This window comes from Pagrus major, chromosome 18, assembly GCF_040436345.1.
Source record: "Pagrus major chromosome 18, Pma_NU_1.0".
NCBI classification, from domain to species: Eukaryota; Metazoa; Chordata; class Actinopteri; order Spariformes; family Sparidae; genus Pagrus; species Pagrus major.
Genome location: NC_133232.1, coordinates 21,676,277 through 21,699,502, shown reverse-complemented (window position 1 = coordinate 21,699,502; position 23,226 = coordinate 21,676,277). Strand labels below are relative to the sequence as shown.

Sequence of the window (23,226 nt, the reverse complement as noted above, 5' to 3'; positions counted from 1 at the left end):
ATCTAAGCGAAAATAAACAACTGTATTTCTGTTCTTAAACTGGTTGCAACGTGATGAAATTAACATTGATCCTATTTAACACTGTGCAGTGGGACATATTTCACACATTCTTAGACTTTTCCTTAATTTGCCTAAAAGCCATTCAGTAATTTTGTTGATGAGATGAGGCTGCTTTCTTCTGTGAATAATGTCAAAGGGGAATTAAAGAAATGCCCTCTTGACAATTTAACTAAGAGATCTACAATTTGACTGCAGGCTTGATAACAGTTAATTGAAATTATCAAGATTAAGTGCAGCTCTACTTTACATTTAGTAACAGTGTTTGCCAGAGTGCAGGGGTGTGTATATATGATAATACTTTGCATGGATGTTGTTGCATATTTTTATTGTTCATGTGTTTCTTGTCCTAAATCCTGCCTTTGCTCTGCTCCACTGACAAAGATTGGCGGTGGTCCACCCACATTTCCTCTAATGTGTGTGTAGGCGATCACCTGGGAGCCAAACCATGTGCTGCTCTGTCGGAGGAAGCAGCCCATTATTTAGACATAAATCATCTTAAAGTCAAATAAGGCCTGTCATGCTAAATTTAATACAACTAACATTTCCCCTTTTCAAATTCAGCATTGCCATTTAAACCAAATTCACCAGGTTGTTCCTTTGTCAGAGTCGTCAGCTGCCTTGCATTTCAAAGCAGTTCCCAAAAAAAAAAGAGCTTGAATGCCACTTTCATTATCCAAATTATATTCAAATGCCCTGAGTGTGCCTATAGTTTGAGACTTCCTGGTAAGTTTTCCGTCAAACAAGAAAAGCCCTGACTGCAGTAAGTCACTGAAGTCTCTTTTCTATACAGCATACAAGAAAGAACAAGGTGACGTGCTGACTCAATGTATAAAAAGTGTTCCTTTTTAATTTGGATAATGATGTTTCTGTGCCTTTTTAAAGCACTTTCCAACATTCTTCACACCTTTTATACACGTTGGTTGACAGCCCTGATGAGATGTCTCCTCCAGACTCATAGCTTGAAATGTGTTGGTATATTTTCATGGAGCAAAGTGCCTCTTTTCAGATATTTATTGCCAGTCACCTAATGCTTTGCTATTGTTCATGCACATTATTGGGTAGGATGTGGAAGCCATTTCTGTCTCTGTAATGTAGAGCGTGGCCATCAGACTCTTTATGGATTTGGGAAGGCAGGGAGGAGGAAAAACCTGGACTAGCTATTGTTGCCATTGTTGAGAGAACTCGAGAGAAAATTCTACTCTGCTCAACATGTACATTATAATAACAAAGCAAACATGCTGAATTTGTCCTTAGAGTGTTTTCTTCTTTTTTTTTTAAGTCTTAACAATACACAGATGACAGATTGAAAGGCACAAGTCTCTATGAGGATCTGAAGGACAGCTTGAAGAATTTGTGTATTGTGCATAAGGCTGTAACCCCTCTGCAGATGTGAGTGAGGAGAAAAAAGGAGCTGACCATTGTGTAGATAAATTAAATTTTCCTTGTGCGTCATATGAGACCACTGCAGCTTGGCCTCTTTGTTGCAACTGCACTGAAGACTTTGTTGTACTGACTGTCACTTAAAAACATTTACAGAGTAGAGCTGCTAATCATTCAGATGAAGACACATGTGTTATGTTTTTCTTTTCTTCATGCATCAAAGTTACCTCCGTTACACTGGTGTATTTGTAGTTACTCCATTTCTACAAAACTTAAATGTTATGACATCCTGCCATTTTTAGCATACCACACAGCGAATGAATTTCAGTTTCAGCCCAAAACAGCCAAGGTCAGCATGATGACTTCTTAAATGTCATTGAAGTTTTCCACAAAACTGAAAAATTAAGTTTTAAACCGCTTCAGTAGGGTCACAAAAGGCAAAAATATGGAGTACACTTAATCTATCACTTATTTTACAACCATTTTTCACAGAACGTTATGCAGAAAAAGATGCTTGGGATGATTTATATTTATAAAATTCACAGTAAAATTTACTGTTCCATTATATACATTTGGTAACCATTTGAGGTGTAATTGCAAAAATTTTTATTTATTTGTGTATTCTGTGTTGATAAGAATATCAGTTGATAAATCCATATCGGCATCGGACCCAAAAATCCAGTATTGGTTGGGCTCTAACTTACATATCAATTAATATACATTGTAAAGTTCTAGTGTGTGGGATTTAGTAGCATTTAGTAGTGAGGTTGCAAAATTGCAGCCAAGTGAACACATCTTACCCTCTCCAACAGTGGCCACTAAAAATGTGAAAAAACGCGAAAGACACTCTCTAGAGCCGGTATTTTGTTTGTCCACTCTGGGCTACTGTAGAAACATGGTGGTGCAACATGGCTGACTCCGCTGAAGAGGACCCACTCCCTATTTTGTCATCAAATGCTCATTCTAAGGTAACAAAACCACAACGGTTATTAGTGTCAGGTTGTTTATAAACTAAAAAAGGATAATTATGAATCTGCCTTTTCTGCAAATAGATCCCCAAAAAACTTCCTGAATCCTACACACTGGCCTTTTTTTAAAGGGATTCCTAAAATTATCAAATAAAATTAGATGAGAGTGCAGAGTAGAAGATAAGAAGAGAGATCGGAGACTCCTGTACAATGATAGCAGCTCTCTTGTTATCAGACGGTGCATGTCTTCAGCCCTTATTTGCACCGAGGTCTTATTGGCAGCGTAGCGGCGCTGTCCCACCTCATCACATCACCTGTCAGAAGATCATCAGTTGCCATAACGGCCCAGGAGGAGGAACCCCATGTGCTGCTTATCTGCCTCACAGACACACTGGCTCTCGTTCCCATGTGAGGAGAAAAGTAACTAAACATATTACTCAAGTACTGCTGTGGTCAACATGTACTTGCATTTTGCACTGCAAATGTAATCATTGGTTACTTTGCAGATTAATACTAACACTGCATATATTAAATATGGAAAAATGCATAAAATATGATGAATTGTTAGAGTTTAAAGTACCCTGCATTAAATAAAGTAGTTGCCCGAGCACCATCTGGACCAGCTACAGTATTAAGATGCTTCTTACATGTTATATCATTCATTCCTTCTAAAATAGATCCATGTGTGTACTTTTATTTATTTTATACCTTTTTATTAAGCAGTATCGTATTGTGGTGCTGCTAGTTTCACTAAAGTAAAGGGCTTCAAGGATAAGTGGGGCTGTCCTGAATACTATTTTTGCGAATGGGTGAAATAGGTGAGGCATCTCCTCACTGAGACAAACGCATCACGAGGTCAGGATCTAATGTTAATGAATGTTCTGTGAAGTAAAGCAGCTGTCCTGATAAATCGTAAGCATGATCAAAGCAGTCTAAAAGAATATTTACTTCAGAAGCTAAAAGTTGAAGTCTGTTCTGGAATTGTTCAAGAAAACACTCATACTTCAATACAACATACAATAAAGAACTCACCTAAAAAGCTTTTGCTGCTCAATTTAATTCAAACGGCAGTATAGCCTACAGGGATCAGTAGAGGTTGAGTGAAATTTTCATGCAGGTCTCTGAATCGGAGAAAATAATTCATTTGGGTGAGTGGCAGGTGCATAATTGATGCATAGCCTACATCTAGATACAGATTAACTTCAGATTGAACCCACCTCAGCTTCATGTTTGCATTTGTGCACGTGGAAACTTTTCTGTGCGCTCATATCACGTGCACGCACATGGTTGTTAAGTGGGTCTGTTTTGAGACTAATTAACACCATAGCTCCATTTCTCGCTCTTTATCAGTCTCTTGCCTCTTTTTCGGTGCAGACGACGCAACATCTCCCACGTCTTGAATAAAACAAAGCATTGGAATGCTGATTTGGACATTGATTATTTCTGCTATTGTCCTTTATTCCAAAGCCTGATATACTGCCGCTTGCTCCTCTGTGCTACAGAGCTCTATTGTCATCAAATAAATATTAAAACACATCAGTGAGTCCCACGGTAACATGTTCCTTCCTTACCATGAACATGGGTACTGTATTTTTAGAGTAAATCCCACATACACTGTCCCGGGGCCAATACTCACAAGCTCATCAATTCTGTATTAATCCACAGCTGAAAATAGTTCCTAACAAATGCACTATTTATTCCTGTTAGAATCATGCTAGCTTCTAACTACAGTACCCAGCTGTTTTAAGGAGATTATTTAGCATTTTTAGAAAATCAGTTGGAGCAAATGCCCTTACCACAGAATTTTTTTGGGGAATTGTTGACAATAGCCAAATTATAGAATATCGCCAGTCTTATCCTTCCACCACTGGGAAATAAACAATTTATCTGGACTAAATTCAATTGCTCCTCTTGGTAATCACATTTCCTCATTGTCTTTAATTCCCCTCCAGATTTTCTGCTTTAAACCAGTATAATTTCCCCGCCGAGTATCTCTTAAAGGGAAATTGATAGGGTAAAATAATGCATTTATTTTCTAAGACGGTGTTCGGTTTTGTTCCGTCACAGGTGATGCGGAATTACATTGTGTAGGCATCAGCATTCAGAGCCTAAAGTAGCTTAAAGCCTGTAACATTACGTCTGATCTGCAGGGTTAAGACAGAACAAGCACTGTGCTCAAGTGCGGTAGCAGCTCTTCCTCTTCCCTCTTTTATACCAGCTTCAATGTTGTTAAAGCAAAAGAAATTAGACTGTCTGGGAGAAAAACAAGCAGCACCATGAGCTCCATTTTCAGGAAGAGGTTATTGTACTTGGAGCTCTCGGCGAGCAGCTGATCTTCATGTCCTTGTACCTTCTTTTTTTAAACCTTCAGTGCAGTTTATTTCATTTTCACCTCACTGACATCCACAGTGACTTCACATTGACCTGCGTCATTTTAGTCATTAATTTATTGATGCAGAAGGTTGTACTGTATGTTCTAAAGGTACTGTTTAATTTTCATCACTCTTAATTCACATGACTAGGTGAGGAGTCATGTACATATTACAGGAGTGATTACTGATGCAGCGAGAGAGGCCAAGTAACATGAGTCATCCTCAACTGAGGAGCCTATAAGCTGTTGAACCAGCTGCCATCAGTGGGATTTTGACGGGACGTTATCCGGATCAGGGTTGTTTTTGTATTAGCTGGTGTGAATGTCACATGTGGCTGCTGTCACACTCTCAGAGCTTAATTTTATACACAGTGAGTGCTTCATATGTGACTTATCTTCCTTAAATTAGTAAAGAAAACTCGGATTGTGTTTTTGAAGGTCAATTTACCTGACCTACCCTGTGGTGTAGAAGGTGTATTTTGAGTGAAGAATGATGTGCTTCGTTGAAAATCTTCGCTTTGGTTGATTTGGTAATGTCAGAAGGAATGGAAGGAGCTGAAATAAAAACAAATAATACAAAAATTGAGAGAATAATCCGTTCAGGTTGAAATGACTTCCCTTCCTCTGCTCGCTGCTCCTGCCTTCGACTGATACTCTAAACACACGTGGAGTTCAGATGTGCTTTGGTTTGCTTTGGAGGGAAAGTCATATCAGATAACCAGCTCTGTCTGTTATTTCCAGACAGGTTCACACTTATCTACATAATTCCCAGTTATATTTCTCTTTCAGGTCTGGAGCCTCTGGATCTGAGTCTTTGCCGCTTTGTGGACATGTGACATTGTGGTAAACGCGTTTGTCTTTTGAAAATGCTGCTGCCACATGTCTGCATTTTGTCATGGTTGCAGCAATCATTATTCTCGTCATATTCATGCTGTTAGTCTCTGGAATATGGAAGATGTAGAAAATGAAAGATGCTACTACGCATGACTTCACATATGTATTTGTATCTTCATGGCTCATTAAGTGAGCAAAAACAATTTTTTGCCACGCTGGAGGTGTGGTTCAAAGGATGGTGGTGTCTGTGAGTTGGCTGGTCCTGACAAAAATATCTGCTTTTGCATGGTTTGTCAAAAATTCTGTATTCATGGTCTCCAGAGAGGGAATCATAGTGTGTTTTCCTCTGTGCTGTCATTGGTTCAAAATGTGGTTAGCAAAAGACCAAAATGGGTCCCCCTTGTTAGCTAGTCCTCTCCATCTCCCCGAGATCACTGATAGGTGGACCGCTGTCCAGATCAGGACTCAGACGCTACCATATCCGGACGCGCACCTCATAAATTAAGCGTTTCAATTTAAACCATTGCAGCTTTTCTTGCCTTTATTGGACTTGCGCCCAGTAAAAGGTAACAGACCAATTACACACTTTGTAAATCACTCATGTGATGCTACTAAATCAAATCTGTGTATTGTGTTAAGCGTTGTGATTCAAGTCAGACATATCTGTACACACACACACACACACAGACGAGAGACGAGGAAAAAAAGACAACCAAAACAGAGCGCTAATCAAGAATGGAATCTTAAATGTTTATTCTTCCCATGGGCAGTTCAAAATTAGTATGACTCATATCTGTATCCATAACAGTTTATTAAAAGCGGCAATGTGAAGCACCACCACTAAACAAAGCTCAGTGTGTTTTGAGCAAACATGAATCCGAACTGAGGGCACAGGAAACAAAATATTTCATGTGGCACTTATCATAATGCCAGTTAGACCTTTCCTTGTTACATCTTCGTCTCTGTCGGGTGGGGTCCCCCATGTTAAAACTTGACAAGTGGTTCAACTTGCCGGCCATATTTTTTTCACAATACAAGCCAAACCATCACAATCAGTTCACAGTGTGTTCTGTGTGAATTTAGACCTGTATTATTGTGTTTGTCCTTATCCAGATAGACATTAGCAGCACGTGTTAATGCACGATATAAATTGGGTCTCAATCTTGTTTCAAAAAGGTGCTTTAAAATTCTCACCCTTATCTTTACACTATACTGTTAGTGAGCACATTGGCATAGTGTGTCACCGCTACAGAAAGTGCTGGTGGCTTGTTAAATTGGAAAGTTGGTGCCGGCATTTTGTTACAGTAATTAGAGTTGAACAGGTGATGCTTTATCTCAGGCTTGTTATGGATCATATCTTCGTGTTGTGTTCTAATTCTCTGTCTGATGCTGAGGAGCCTCCATGCTCCGTCACACTAATTAGATGGAGCAAGTCATCTCCCATTTCTTTCTACCTGGATCTTTACGGGGAGGAGAGTAGATGATGAGACGACAAGGAGTTGGAGGAGGAGGAAAAGAGAGGAATTGGCAGGCTGACGCGGTTGACAAGTGTCGCAGGGGGCCTCGCGTTTACAGTGGTTTGTGTCAAAATCTTTTGGAACAGACTGAAGAACTTTTAAGAGACGACTGCCGATATCAGCAGATAAACACTCTCTCTTCGCTGGTTAGTCGCTGTGCCAAAATGAGCCTGTTTGTTTGGACGGTCCCAAAACTTGTAGTGTATTTTCTTTGTGGACGTTTGCCATACTGTGCACTGCACAGTTGGCTGAAAAAGAAACCGTTTTATCTAATTGTAAAGCTCTCAAAGTAACAATGTGTGTATGAAAAATGGGATATGGAGTGAGTTTCATTTCAGCTCTGAATTGCAATTTGTAGTGTTTTGTTCAGTTTTAGCGGCATCATAAACAATAAAGATTACCAGCGATACTGACATTCCATTATTTTAAGGTTTATGGCTCTTGATCATTATGGCAGTCTGCCTCACTTGCTGTGGTTCGAATTGTTCCATAGTTGTAAAATGCAGTGTGTGAAACCTTCCATTTTAGCTGCAGGCATATCCGGTAATTAAAGGATTAACTTGGTAATCTAAATTGTCTCTTGTCTTTCTCTTCCTCACATTATTTCCTAACATCCATTTCAAAGATTTAAGAATGCCTCCTTTTCCTCTCCGTCTGCGTTTTTCTGCTCCTTCCCATGCCTGCTCTGGTTTCTGTAATCAACTTGCTTCTGGATAACCTCGTTTCCGGCTAAGCGTAAGGGGACGACAAATCCGCGAGCGTGTGCGTGCCTGGGATGGCAAAGTGCGTCTCTGCCCCTCCTGACAGCTCAGGATGTCTTCAGTTCGTTTGAGGATTGCATGTAGTTATTAAGTCAAAATGTGTATAAACCTCTGTGACTCTTTCAGAAAACATTATGCAGCAAACCGCCAAACAGGTGAAGCTTTGAAAAATGCGAGACATTCAAATCTGAGTTGTGCTCCAACAAGGCATTTTAGAATCTAGCTCTAAAATGAGTTGCATTTATCAAGTGTTTCTCGCATCTGCAGATGCTGTGCTCTGTGAATAACTCAGAATATTCTGTAGCCTCTTGAGATGTATATGTATTCATGTTTAAAGACTTGTGTACAAGGATCTGTTTTTTTGTTTTGTTTTACCAGCTAAATATTTGCTTTGTTGAAGTGACCTTATATACTGAGGGTACTGAACATTAAATAGCTCAAGTAAGCTTTACAAAGCTGAAATGTTATGCAAGTTTTCTAAATGATTTCTCCTCTGCCTAATACTCTGTTTTGAAGACCAGAAAATATTTTTAGACACAAACACTCAAAGAGGAACACATTTCTAACTAATAATGCAACCCGATCTTTTGCCATGCTTTGGATTTGAATTATGTATTTTCAGTTTAAACTAAGCTCTTCATCTCTTGAGGAGATGCGACTTAATATGGGGCAATATCAAAAGTTTATTTTTCAGAAGCAGCTAAACGCTCTCATACTTAATTTGGAATGCCATAAAATTCTTAATGAAAGGGGACGTCATGTGTAACTTGAGTAAAATAAGTAAGTGTGGTCAATGCAGGATTCAGAGTTTATTGGTGAGTCTGCCAGTGATTAAAGCACTGCTAAAGAGAGGCTGATTCAGCCACGAAGCTGGAAACATCTGTAAGTGAATGGGGACAAAGCATCAGCTGTGGCACTTGAGTGATGAATATGAATATTCCATCCAATCTGGAGACTCTTAGTCCACAGTGTGAAGGATGCTTCTAAGAATAGGAACATTGTTTAAAACCACAGGTCTGAACAGTTTAAATAAGAAAGATAAATGTGTCTACTTCTAGCACTCATGCCATTATGTACACACATTCAGGCTCCCAGCTGTTGATCTTCTTAAACATCACTTTTAGCCATTTATTCATACACATTGGGCACAAACATGCTCTTCTGCACTGACAAATATATTCACACACATGCAGCCTGTCACTTAACACACAGTTCTCAAAATGTGAGCTCGTTTTCATTGACAGGGAACTTAAAATGGTCTCAAAGGTTTTCAAGGCGGCTGTGCCTCCTAAGAAGCCTTGAAATTCAAGTGAAGGTGTTGGGGAGCGTCAGCCGGGGTAGCAAAGGTACACGCCACAAAATTGCTTCCCTGCTTGGACCCCCCTGCTGAGGTGTTGCTTCAAATACTGTAGATGACAGGAAAAAAATAATAAATAAAAGTCAACAAACCAGAATAAGCAGATGTGTAAGCTCCTGTTCAAAGGTGTTAGTTGTGTAAATATGATGCACGGCAACACTATTAATGAGCCTAACAGCTCCAACTCTTCTTTTGTTGGCAAATTGTTTATCGACATAACTCAAAAAAAAAAGGCAGCATTTAATCAAAGTGCTGCCTGTTTGAGTAGAGATGATTTATGTCGGCAGCTTTTGATGGCAGTGCTGTGACCTGAGATCCAGGAGAGCGTCTATCATGGAAATATTCTCATCAAGGAACAGTGTAGGCTGCTGGTGTTAGCATGCTGAATTAATATATGTGCACAGATGTACAGCGCTGCATCAATGTACGTGCTTAGCAGCCAATTTTCGTTTCATTTAAATAGGAGAAGATTGTCATATCGTCACATGTGGCATGTGTGAGACTGATTTACTTATTCACCCCCGTCCTCCCAGTCCCCTCCTCTCCTTCTGTCCTTCATTCCCTGATTTCTTTTTTTTCCCTCTCTGCATCTTTCAGCAGTGATGCAAACGCGATGTGATTAAGTTTGGGTTGCCATGGGTGCCATCTCTCCCACATGTTTATTTAATGTATGTGAGTCAGATCTATACAAGTGTATTTTCACTGCCAGTGATTGATTGTTTTCCAGACCGACCTTAATGACCAGGCGCATTGTATGGTATCTGAATTTGTTGGTGTTTTTGTGTATTCCTGCAATTTTGATTGCATGCATAATTCTGCGTCTCAGATTGATCGAGGGAACGCTGTTTTTGCATGCTTGCGGCCAATAATTTGCCTGCGTGCACATTTTGCACGTTTTTTTTTTTTTGTGTGCATTTGCTGTGTTTGCTCCATGAATGTGCGTACAGTATGCAGGAGTGAGTGTGACAGAGAATGAGTGTGTGTGGTTGAAGGAGTGCTTGTTGAGGCATGGTTGTCTCGCTGAAAAATGTATCCTGAAACGCAGACATGTGGAGGAGTAAATATTTGTCATCTGGGGACAAACATACATCAGTCAGCCGTGCTCCAGATTATAGATGATGGTGGCTTTTTTTCTTGCTCATCCCATTTCTGCTTCTCTCCCCGTGTTTGATCACTCCCAATGTTAATGTTGTCAGAGGAGTGTTTCTAACGGGAACAATGTTCCTGTGCCCAGAGCCTTAATGTAAATACATTACATTTAGAGTGATTACCAAATAAAGATACTCGGTGGTATAAAAGCCACTTAAGAAGACTCAAGCACTCTGAAGCAAAACATCAACCAACAAAGTGATAGTGACATATTTGATCTTGGATTTGTTGTTAATGGAAGCTAAACATGAAATGGTTTAATATTCTGGATAGTAATTTTAATTGAATTAATTTCAGAGGACATTGTAAGGCGCTGATGGTGTCATAAAACACTTGTTATAGCTGCTGTTCATCACTGTGATGTAAATTATGCCCAGTGATTGCTCAATGATGCTTTCCTTTGGGGACATGACGTTATAAAAAGAAAAAAAAAAAATTTGTAATTGGCTCCAAAGGGCACACGATGTGTTGGTGCCATGAGGGAGGAACACAAAAGAGGGGTTATTTTCTCTCAAGCTATGGCTTTTCTCCCCGCTGACATGCTCACACTGCGGTGCGTTCAGCAATTCTGCTCTCCAAGTAGATAATAAGGAGTGAAATTAAAAAAATAAATGCTTGTTTTACAAACGGCGATAACACAAGTCGACAGTACGTGGAGGAGGAGTGGTGAGGATGAGTTTGAGCATTTCAAAATAAGACTTGAGGTCTGTATGCATGCAAAAAACATACCTGCTCCTGGAAAGCGATACTGTACGTGACATCAAAGTAAAAATCATTATGAAATATTGAAGGATGGTAAGAAAAGACGTGTACAAAGCTGCAACACTTGTGAAAATCTAATCCTGCGTGCTTTTTTAAAATGCAGTGGGTTGTGCCTATATAGTTACCGTTACCGGAACATAACTTTTTCTGATTTATTTTTATTTTTGAGAGTGACTGCCCGCATCTTAACCACCTCATCATCTTCTCCTCTTGTGCTCAGTCCCTGACTTTGCAGCTGATGTGGTCAGCTGGCCAGATGAGACTTGGGGTCTGTGCACAGCTGGAAATCTGCCCTGGACATCACGGCTCAGCACACTGACACCTGGTGCCCCCTTGTTTGTTTGTGTGTGTGTGTGTGTGTGTGTGTGTGTGTGTGTGTGTGTGTGTGTGTGTGTGTGTGTGTGTGTGTGTGTGTGTGTGTGTGTGTGTTTCAGGTCAATTGAATCATCTCTGGAGAATAGCAGCTGCAGACAAATATCATGTCACGACCTCTGATGTGTTTTTGTCTTTTTAAAAATGGTACAAGAATAAAACAGTGATTGTGGATTGTTATGAAAATGTTGAGCGGTGCAGGAATGCACACAGTTACGTAACAGTTAGTGGGCATTAGCAACACATCCAGCATGATGCATCAATTAAATCATCTTCATTGGCTGAATGATCAGCAAGGGAGACATTTAGTGTCCTGTGTTTGTTGTTCGCGTGTGCGTGTACTAAATGATCTGGCAATGGACTCAGATGCATTTGACCAACTAATGGCAGCTTTAGCCAATTACATTCCGTGGAATCTAATGCAGTGCAGCTTATATTGCTGCTGTATGTCTATTTGATTTGTGCATTGACCTGCAAGAAGTCTGTTAAGTGGCTGATACTCTCTGTGTGTGATTGCACGTGTGTGTGTGCACGTTGACTTTGAAGTACATTGTGTCGTGACAATAATCTAAGCCAATTTACTACGCATCAGCCCTCCATTATGGGTTTGATATAAAGCGGTGCGTGACTAGAATGCCCTCCCATAAAATGACAATTTACTTCTCTAAAGAAATTACGTGTTTAACCTCATTAACCTAAAGTGCATGTACTAAAACGGAAGACCAACCCCCACCCACACACAACGGCGCGCGCACACACAAACACAAATTGGAAACATCATCAAAAGTTGAGAGTTCATGTTGAATGTGACCCCTGCAAATGAGAAGCCAGCGGCGAGCTAACAACATCAGGAGCTCATCAGGCTCGCGACTCGTCAGCGTCTCAGGCGGCTTTGGTTTCCCTCTCAGTTTCAACATCATCTGTCCTCTATGAGATGATTAACCTGGCAGGTGTGAGGTGAGTCTCGCCCACTGTTTTAGCGAGCTGTCGTCTTCAGTCAGCGGGGAGTACAGAGGGTCAGCCCGGCCGGCTAATGGCCGCGGTCACAAAGCTGGAAGCCGGCCCATTAGAAGAAGCCGCCATCATTAGGACCAACACACTTTCAAACAACCTGACCTGCTGGTCCCACGCTGTTTATTAGCAAAGTTTTGGCTCTGCGTTAGAGCAATTATACTCACTATTCATGATGAACTGTGGCCTTTCCTTCACACCATGAGAAACACACACTCACATACATAGTAAATAATGTCGGCCGGTTGTGTCGTCCTGAATAGGGAGCTGCCATTATTAATGACAGCTTCTCTCCTCTACTAATGTGTTTCAACAAGAAAATGTGTTTGGAAAATGGGAGAAAAAGGCGAAGTGTCAGCAAGTGATCTATGTCGTTCATTGGACACAGAACATTTAGTTTTCATTAAGAGTTAAACATGTACACGAAACATTAATGGGGTTCAGCAGCAGCGGCGGCGGCATGCTTCACTGTATCTCATCCTGATAAATTAGCAACTCAGCACACAGGGGTAAAAGAAAAACAGGAGGAGAAAGAGAGGCATTAATATAATGTGTAGTGGGGGAGGAACTGACAGATAATGTCTTTATCCCACGATTGGTGTTTATGACGCAACGTAATATTACCGCTGACCCGGGCATGAGCGAGCTGCGAGGATGAACGAAGGCAGGCTGAGGGAGGAGAGGAGAGGAAAGGTCAGTGCGAGTGTTGCCGTTTCATTATGAGAGATGTGGACTCCCATCCCCTCCTGCTGCACAGGGAGTGATGGAGAAGGTTGTTAATGCCCGGTCTGTCAGCCATATTGGATTCAGGGCAGTAAATTAATATTACACTCCTTTTTAAAGGGGTTTTATTTTGGGATTTACTGGTCTCCCCTGAGTGTCGGTGGTGTAAAGAGGTTATTTCCCTCTCTTCCACTCTGTTCAGTGTCCTCTCGCTATCTCTCGCACAAGCCTAATATGTTTAGAGAGAGAGAAACTGTGTACGCTGAGGAAGGATGTGTGCGCTGTAGGCTCCATTGTGTCATTCAGCGTTTGTGTAAAGCATTTTTCAGCCAGTGAGCAAGTTTGCTGTAAATCGTAGCATTGTCCCCCTGAAGGACAGCTCTTGTATTTCTAAACCGTGGAGATGCATCTTCCCTCCTCCTCCTCCACATCCTCCTATATGTCATAAGGTTGTAGAGAAATAAAACGGCATCCACAGTATATAGGAAGTGATTTCAAGTTAACTGGCTGTCTAGCTGTCAGTCATCTCTAACCTCTCTGCCTCTCGCCCCGTCTTGCTTAATGTGAGTAGAGTTAGAGTCCTGGTTGAAGAGCCGTATAACACAGTGTGAAGTGGCCTAGTCGCTGAGACGGGATTTATGGCCGCCAGTCCATCAGCGGTGATGTTAAAGGGCTGTGATTAAGAGCTGGAGTAAAGACATGGACTCCACTACCCCCTCCGACCCAACCAAGAGCTCACAAGGCCTAGCTCCGTCACTGCCAGCTCTCTTCCATACAGCCATGTCTCTTTCTGTCTGTCTATATCCGTCTTCTTCTGCCTCTTTCTAATGCATATGTATGAGTCGCGATTCACCAAGGACACCGAATCTCTGCATTAGATATTTGCTGCATTTTCATGACAACCTGAAAACTTAAAAGCGTTTTCTCTTTCTCATTTGACCCTCTAAAATCTCTGCTTCTTTTATCCTGCAAAGGCTCCGAGCACGTCGCCACAGCAACACTTCCTGCCGCCTTCTCGGACCTGTTACCTCACTTCCTGGTGGAGCCGGAGGACGAGTACATCGTGAAGAACAAGCCGGTGATGCTGATGTGCCGCTCCACTCCAGCCACGCAGATCTACTTCAAGTGCAACGGCGAGTGGGTTCACCAGGACGACCACTTGATTGAACGGACTGTTGACCCAGCCACAGGTACAAACAAACAGTTTCCCATCAAGGATTAATCTATTGGTTGTCTAAATCAATTTCCAACTACTTTGATAATCAATTAATGTGTTTAAGTCATTTTTTTAAGAAAAATTGTCAAAATTCTCTGATTCTAGCTTCTTAAATGTGAATATTTCTGTCTTCACTCCTCAATGGCAGTAAAGTTGTGGACAAAACAAGACTGCTAAGGGAATTCATCATCATCATTTAGGGCTTTTGCAAACACTGATTGAAATTTTTCACCATTTTCTTACTTTTTAAAGAACAAACAAAAAGCGATAATCAACAAACTGATCAACAGACAGTCAATCAACATAATAAATGTTACTTGCAGCCCTGTTTTCCATCTAAATCACAAATTTTATTTTCAATTTTAACCCAAATTGAGCTCCTTTTTGGCACTCTTTCAGCTGAGATGAGCATCACTTTTGGCTGCCATTAGTTGCGGATGTGACATGAACAACTCCATAGATACATTATGTAAAGTGTTTGCGTGCTGAAACTAAGGTTTGCAATTTGCCAGTGATTACTGTGCTCCATCAGGCTCTTGGCTCATCATCCAGCCTATTTAGCCTGCCAGTCTCATAATAAGCACATTGGTTTCAGTCTCAGAAAATCTTCTCGATCACCTTGGAGACCTGTTTGTTTTTCTCTCTGTTGTGCTTCAACCCCCGCCTCCGCCATCAGTGTCATAAACATGTATGACACTGATGTGTGATTCAGCAGCGACGGGTGAATTCAAACCACCCATTCACAGCCTGACAGCTGATTAGGAATGAGACCCATGGAAATGACAGGTTTTTCTGGGGAGTGGGAACACACACACATGCACAGAAGCACGCTCAGATTTGTAGCCATAATGGACACAACAACTGATAACTGCCCAAAAAATACAAACACACTCATCAGTGTCTGCAGACTAGACATAGAAACACAAAGGGACAGTGTTTAAAGGAAAAGTTTATCAATTCATATGCACACTTTCCCTCTTTATTTTAAAAGAAGAGCTCTGTGTACAAACATTTTATCCATCTGGTCTTCAGGGTTTAGAATTAACATACAGCAGCTCGCCAAATGTAGGCATAAATTGTCTAAAAAATGTCATGGGGGTGACTAACGATTCAACCTGACACTTTGTTAGGGGAGGATTTCTGATTTAGTGTGCGAGTGAACGCAAATAGTCTCCCATACTGAGGCTCTGATTGATGTGGCTGTATTTCCGTAGAGTCAAGTTTGTGCTTGTGGAAGAAGAATTTGCAGACAATCATGTCATGTCACGGCCTTGCTGTCACTCACACAGTCACAGTCAAGTTTCGTTATTTGGTTTGTTTAACCTTGTGTATGAGGCACAGTCCTGAATGATGTCATTTTGGAAGCAGGCTCCTGTGGATAATGGCAATAAAACAGTGTGAAACATTAATTGTAGCTCCTGCTTTGAGGAGAGAAAATGAAGACACAAGGGAGCACTTGTGGATTTGGATTATTAAGAAAAGATTGTCAGTGAGTCAATACCGATAAAATTCAATCAATTCCCAACGCTATTTTTTTTTTCTTGTAACAGTTCAACTCTCCGTTTCTCACAGTCGTTGGTGGAAGTGATACAAATTCAAAGCACTGCCAATATCAACATTCCTTTGTGGTGAGAAAAGGCGTTTAGGTAGTGAAACTGCTCCAAATCTATGAGCAACGAGTATATTTAAAGCCTTGGTGAGCAAACTAATACCTCTGCTGTATTACAGTCAGTGTGCTGACATGCACCTGAGTCACCAGGTTGCAGTCAGGTTTCTCCACTACGCTGGTATCTTAAATGTCATGTAAACAAGAAACCTTGTTCCTGTAATCGGGGTCACAGATTAGAGACACCTGGTTTCTCCAGGTGGATTTCTCTGCCATGAACACTGGGAAACCTGTTTCCTAATCAGCTTTTTCCAAGTATGCATGTGCATGACAAAAGACTGTCGACAGTGTGACAACAGAGCAGCAGGATGAAAAGACAGATCATTTCACAGAGAGCATATTTAATACGAAACTAAAGAAGCATCTAGAAGTCTAAATAAGTTTTGTTTTCACTGCTTGTTTTCTTTTGACCACCTATAAACAATATATATCTATTTCTTTTAACTTTTTCCTTTTTTCCAACAGAACAGAGCTACAAATACACTCAACAAAAACTACCATATTTGAAATTCAGATATAAAGCTCCACTGTCTGCCTGTCCCTCTCACTGCATGGCCAGTAAATAAACTAAATTATAGAGGTTCAATGTACATAATTTAAGGTTCCGAAAATGTATTTGTCCCAGTAAAACACACAGTTGCACAAAGAAATGAAAGTTGTAGTCCCTGCAGACTACACACATGGAACATAGGAGATTAAATTTAGAATATGATAGGATGACATATAAAATGAAAAATTTAAATTAAAGTTATTTACAGGCATACAGTATATACACATAAACATATACACCCAGGAAACTATTCCGTAGTGCATTTTCTTAAACTTGCATCTGGGGAAATGTAAACAAAAGTTGCAAGTTAAGACAGTGATGATTATATAGTTCATTCTCACAATCATCCAAAGTTCGACATCTAGTAACACTTCCCATCAACCTTGGCTGTGTTTGTGTTGGAAGACGTTTGGTGTGCAGAGTCCATCTCCCCTCGTCCTGCCGGAGTCCTGCATCCTGTCCTCACTATAGTCCATGTAAATTCGATTAACACAGATTCTATGCTACACACGTTATTTCTGCTCGCAGTGGGAGACGCTGCAGAGTCGGCTGCTCCACTTTGATACGGTGAAAATGAATTGCGTTTTGTCAACAGCAACTTCTGTCAAGAACACGATGTGCCCCATAAACTGCGACTGGGTTTATGAGAACATCACATTACCAATGCAACGGTGCTCTGCCAACATTTAACGATGATGGACCATTTGCCATGTGGTTATTAGCCGTTATAGTCAGCATTTATTTGTCCATGAAACAAATCTGTGGCGACGGGGTGCTGCGGACCCCTGCAGCAGTGGATGGGCTGCGTCTTTAGAAACCCTGTGAAGTTCCAAGGCCTCGTCGCAGCTCCTCCACATCGCTCTGTGTTGCAGCTGCCTTTGATGATGAATGTGTCATGTGTGGTGCTGTGCAGTGAAGGACACGTGGCTATCCAGAGGTATGGCTGCTCAGTAGTACCCACATCGATCTCTCAAACACTTGTGCTGTTTAATGTCAGCACTGCCCAGAGGAGTTTACTGATGGCTCCCTCTAATCCCCCCTTTCCTGCAAGAAACATGTGAGGCGCATACATCCAACTGTGGTAAAGCTGTGTGTGTATTTGTGTGCATGTGTGTGCAGTACAGGCTTGTCAGGCCGTCCTCTCACCCTGGTCGTCACAGTCACACCGGACTCTAAACTCGTACCTGTTGCCAAGCAACTAGGACTTCTGTCACACCAGGAGCTGCCCGTTATCAACATCATGCCTTGAGGAGGCAGGACTGAGGAGTTTGGAGACAGACCCAAGTTGACAAAAATTGATTGACAATTTATACCCAGTGTAACAGTGAAAAATCACCTTCTCAAAATAGCCTATTTCTCTAAAAGAAACTTTCCTACCTGACTCAGAGTGGTTGTTTTTTTTTCCCCCATGCTTCACACTGAGCAGAATCCACGCTGGTTTCCCTCCATTAACAAAGACAGCGATGACAATACTATGCACCCATGTGATCAGCCAAGAGCCGTCAAACAGCCCCTGAGATTACAGCCTTAGTTTCATTGGCTGACGTGTTCGGACTGATTGGGATTCTCGTCAAGGATCCTTGTTCCTTTGTTATGTAAATGAAAGTGGAGCTGTGGGTAGAGTTAATGCTCTTAATTCTAACAATAAAAAAACGGAAATGGCATGTAGGCACATCAGAGTCCAGAGTCACTGCTGGAGATGGCGTTCACATTTATTCTGCTGTTCTCTGTTCAACATGATGATCTTTGTGTTCGATGGATGGAGAGGCCCCTCAACACTGAAGCACACGTACATTTTGATGAGGCACAAAGACGCCTGACATCTCATCTCACAATATATTATTGTTGTCTGATAGCCACATAGTAAACATTTTTTAGAACTGAGCTACTGGTTTGCCTCTGCATGTGTGAGTTATTTTTTTCATTAACAAAGTAAAGCTATGTTCTGTGTCTATGTGCTTTTGAAAAGGTTTCACAAACCCTGGAGCTGCAGGATTTTCTCGACCTGTAATGTTGCTTGTTAATCACCAATTAACGTGTCAGGGAAAAAATAAAGGTTAAGAAGCATTTATTTATTTTTAACATTTGAAGGATGGAGGAAACGTAAATGTGATTTAGAAAATGATGAATAAGTTTTACAAACAAACTTAAATCGAACCATAAATATAACTAAGACCAAAACAAAACAACAAGATCAACAATCAACAATCAACAAGATTCTAATATACCCCAAAACATCAGCAGCCTGGAGACGGAGCATCCGCTCTCTGCAGCAATGATTTGAATCCACAAAGAAGTCGAATTTAGCAATTTTAGATCTACAGTGCTTCAGAAGGTTTGAGGCAGAGGTAGCAGCAGAGAATCACTTCAAGATGCTTACAGTATCAAAGATGAAGATGAATCACAGTCGTTGCATGGAGCAGGAACAGGTACATACAATATAAATTTGTCTAGCATATAGTTTTATACTGAGCTTTACTGTGGGTATATTGGATTTGTTTGTGTAATGTTGCAAATCACTAAGCAGGCAACATTTTGGACTTTAAATTGTATTATTTTTGCATCAATGTACCTTGATTTGTTAGGAATTTAATGTACTAGATAAACCAAAAATATATAGAAATGTTTTGTTTTCCAGAAATATTATGACACCATAGCACACATCCATAAAATAACATGATAGACAATAAACAAACCACTCCCAGCTATTAAGTAATATTAACAAGATTAGTTCATCAGTATTTAAAGCAGCACAGTACAATATGATTTTTTTTCCCTGCTCACAATCCTTGAAGTAATTGTACTAATGATTTTTATTTTTTTTAAAATGCCTCGTCTGTTGAAAGTCAAACCAGACTGCCTCTTTGTGAATGCACGTCTGATCACCAACGCACTTGAAGCAACCTTTCGTCTGCAGCTGTGATATCTGCGCCGCAAATGTCGAGGGATTCCCACCGTCCTAATGACTTCTGTTCATGTTTTCATTAATAAAGGATATCAAATGGGGAAAGCATACCCGATCAAAGGGAGTGGAAGCCGTGATCGATAATCCCTTCACCATCATGTGGCAGAACCAAGTTGAAACGTTATCAGAAATGTGGCTGCTCTCAGAGTGGAGCTGGTCTGGCCGAGCACCGCGGAGGCAATATTCAGCAAACCCCATCCATGTTCACTCCCTGCAGACCCACACACACGTCAAAGTAACTGCAAGGCTTTAAATTAAAAAAGTGACCCAGGTCTGAAGTGCAGACATGTTTCAGTCAGACGGCTCAGTGGTCGAAGCTCAGGAGGTAGAAAACATGACATGTGGATAACCATCTACAGCAGACGTGACCTCTGGCCTCATCAGACAGGTCTGTTTATTGAAACTGATTCAGAGTAGGAAAGACAAAAGCGCTCCAGCTGTAGTGCAGTTACAGTTACTGACACCCTTCTGTATTCTGCGAGTGCTGTGGACCCCTTCACACTAGAGGTGTGAATCTTAACTGGCCTCACGATTCGATTCGATTGCGATTCAGCTGTCAACGATTCGAATACAAAACGATTCTTGATGCATCTCAACGGATCTCAGTGTATGGCATCCTCAATGGTCTATATTACTGCACATGGCTACTTTTTCATCATTTAAATTCCCCTTTTATTCAGAAAGTCCTTCCAATAATCAGACTATAGCAGTCTACAAAATAAAAGCAACATTACAAAAACAAAACATTTGTCCATCTGCAGTGCCTTACACGTTTGTTGTAATCTACAATACTGTTTTCACATGGCAGCTTTAAGAAATGGCATTTATTGACTCTGCTGCACACACCCCTCTCTGATTTGGATGGCAAAGTTGATGGCGCTTATTTATGGCTGCAGACGTTAGCTTCAGGTGAAAATGGCTAACGTGATCAGTAGTTATTGTGAGGCAGAAGTCACACTCAGCGTGGGTCTCATCCAGTTCGTGCTTCCCAGCAAGGAAAATAAAATCTGACATGCGCCCCGAGATGTCCATTTGAAATTTTTTTACATTTTTTTTATTACTCGCAGAAGATCTCTGCCTCGCTCCGCCCACAGTTCAAAGCATGGGAGCAACATCGCAATGCAACTTTATTGTCCAGCTGAGGCCGGACCATCAACATTCAGCATAAGCGGCAGACTCTCGATTATTTTCTGTCTCTACGTCGATGTAGAATCTTCCACGTTTGTATGGCGATGCGCCTATAATCGAGAAATTTGCACACCTTTACTTCACACACATACACATCAAGATACGTACACACACACATAGACAAAGGGCCACTTGTGTCGAAAGCTCCTTTGAACATGGAAAAGGAAAGAGATGTCACGATTTGTCCTTCCTCTCCTGGTATCAATGTCCGATATCGATCCATCCTCGAGTCTATTGGTTCTCATTACCTGTCCTCAGTAACTTATCTCAATTGTTATGGCTGTGACTGCCTCCAAAGCCCCGGCCGGCTCGGTGTCTCTCCCAGGTCATTCTTTATAGAACCGGAGAAACGGAGACGTCTGGTGAGTCCTAATAAAGACACATCCCCACCGAACAAATCAATGCTGACAGTGTGTTTGCATAGATTAGGAGATTCTCCCGCACTATGATTTCTCATCAGACACATGATGAGGAGAAGGGCGATTGGCATTTGCGAGGAGGATTGTTGTATGGGGCCAGGCTGATTTGATTGTGTTTGCATTTCATCTGCCAGCATTGATGGAAACGATTTTGATCCACGCGTCGCATTGTCACCTCTGCAGCAAACCCTCTCAGGTGGAAAATACATGCATTTCACATTCCTATTTCAATAAACCACCGCAACTTCCTCATAAAGATGCGTGGGGAGATTATATTTTCTTTGCTGATTGAACCGGATGTCGACAAGACGTCTGCAATGAAAACGGAGGAGGAAATAATCAGATGCTTTGATTTGCCTTGATGAAAGTGAATTTTTCAGACTTTACAGTGGAATCATACACACCATATTAATAAACTCTTTAATATTTCTTTTTTATGTAACTCCACATATCATTTCACACCTCTTTAAGAGAAGTTGACCTGCAGGTTTATCAGTATCAGCTCCTGTCCTCTGTCAATCCTTTTTGAAGTCTAAATAAAACGTATGACGTAGTCTGTAAATCTTTTAAAACCATCTATCACTTTCTGAATATAACTAATAATGTGTTATGGCACCACAGGGCTAACCCCTGTGTCTCCAAACCAGCGAGGATTCATTTGTATAAAATATGTATTTTCTGATTGACTAGATCCTGGATTGTAATGTGATGACATATTTAATTTCTGATCTAAGGGGGAGATAAGCTTGGCTTAGCTGAAATGATCTGTAACCTTTATTTTAATACCTCAATACTTATCCCTGGTATTAAAGCAGCCAATCACCTCTCTCGCATCATCCTCCACCCCATCTCTCTGCTCTGCCGCTGTATTACACATTTTTTTCCCTCTTCTCTCAGTCCTGTATAGGTCAGCAACATGGATGCAGATAAATACCTTTTTACCTTCACAGGAGACTTACAGGTGCTCCCTTAACATGAATGACATTTAGAAAAATGTGAAGGCAGCAAGCTGCTCGCTGTCATTTTGTTGTCGTCAAAATTCAGTTGAATTCAGGATAGAGTCTTCCTAATGGCGCTGGGGCCACACCGGAGTGATTAAACATGATCTTTAATGGAATATTGAGAAACAGTCCTGTTGCAATTTAAGTAAAACCTGATAGGTCCGTGAGCTGGGATCTAATGAACAGAAGGAAATAAGAGAATCAGGGGGGGAAGAGGACAATATAGTCCTAAATGAACTAAATGGCCTTGTACCACCTGCTAAGCATCGATCAGTAGCCAAGGGGACTAATTGATAATGCATTATTAGCTGCTTCCCCATAATGGGACTTGTATTTCATTCTGTCCTTGATGGCGGGACAGAGAGGGAAGGATTTGGCGATGAAGCACCAAAAAACAGATGGCAAGGTGAATTGTTCCCGTGACACATCTGCCAGCACGTTCTATTAGGCCTCTCAGGCAGGTCAGCACAGTGCGCGTGTGTGTGTGTGTGTGTGTGTGTGTGTGTGTGTGTGTGTGTGTGTGTGTGTGTGTGTGTGTGTGTGTGTGTGTGTGTGTGTGTGTGTGTGTGTGTGTGTGTGTGTGTGTGTGTGTGTGTGTGTGAGAGACAGACCTTCTCAAAGCAAAGCAACACACCTCGGAGTAAGAAGGGAGTCAAAGTGGATTTAATTGAAGCTTGTGTTTGTCTGGCCTTGAGACAACTGCAAGTGTGTTTTGGAGCACTGGGAGTAAAGTGAGGCAGGCAGAATTAAAAACGAACCAGCTGTGCTGATTGATCTCGCCGATAGACTCGACAAAGGCCACACTCCTAGTTTCTCCCGCTTTGTGTGCGTCAAATTTTTATTTGGAAATTTGGAGTACGTAGGATCTGTTCCTTTGAAGTTGGTCTTGACATGCAGGAATTATGAATTTTAAAATTAACTGCAATTAGTAGAACAAAAGTGAATGATAATTACCA

The 23,226-nt window shown here is 41.1% G+C and overlaps 1 protein-coding gene across 4 annotated transcripts in view; it reads left to right on the top strand.

Annotated features, from left to right (window-relative positions):
* Positions 1-23,226, top strand: part of unc5a (unc-5 netrin receptor A) — a 140,668-nt gene that overhangs the window by 58,008 nt on the left and 59,434 nt on the right. For all 4 annotated transcript variants that reach the window (XM_073486816.1, XM_073486815.1, XM_073486814.1 and 1 more), the window contains exon 2: positions 14,240-14,455. In XM_073486816.1, coding sequence (XP_073342917.1) covers positions 14,240-14,455 — 216 coding nt within the window. The remainder of the gene's footprint in view (positions 1-14,239; positions 14,456-23,226) is intronic.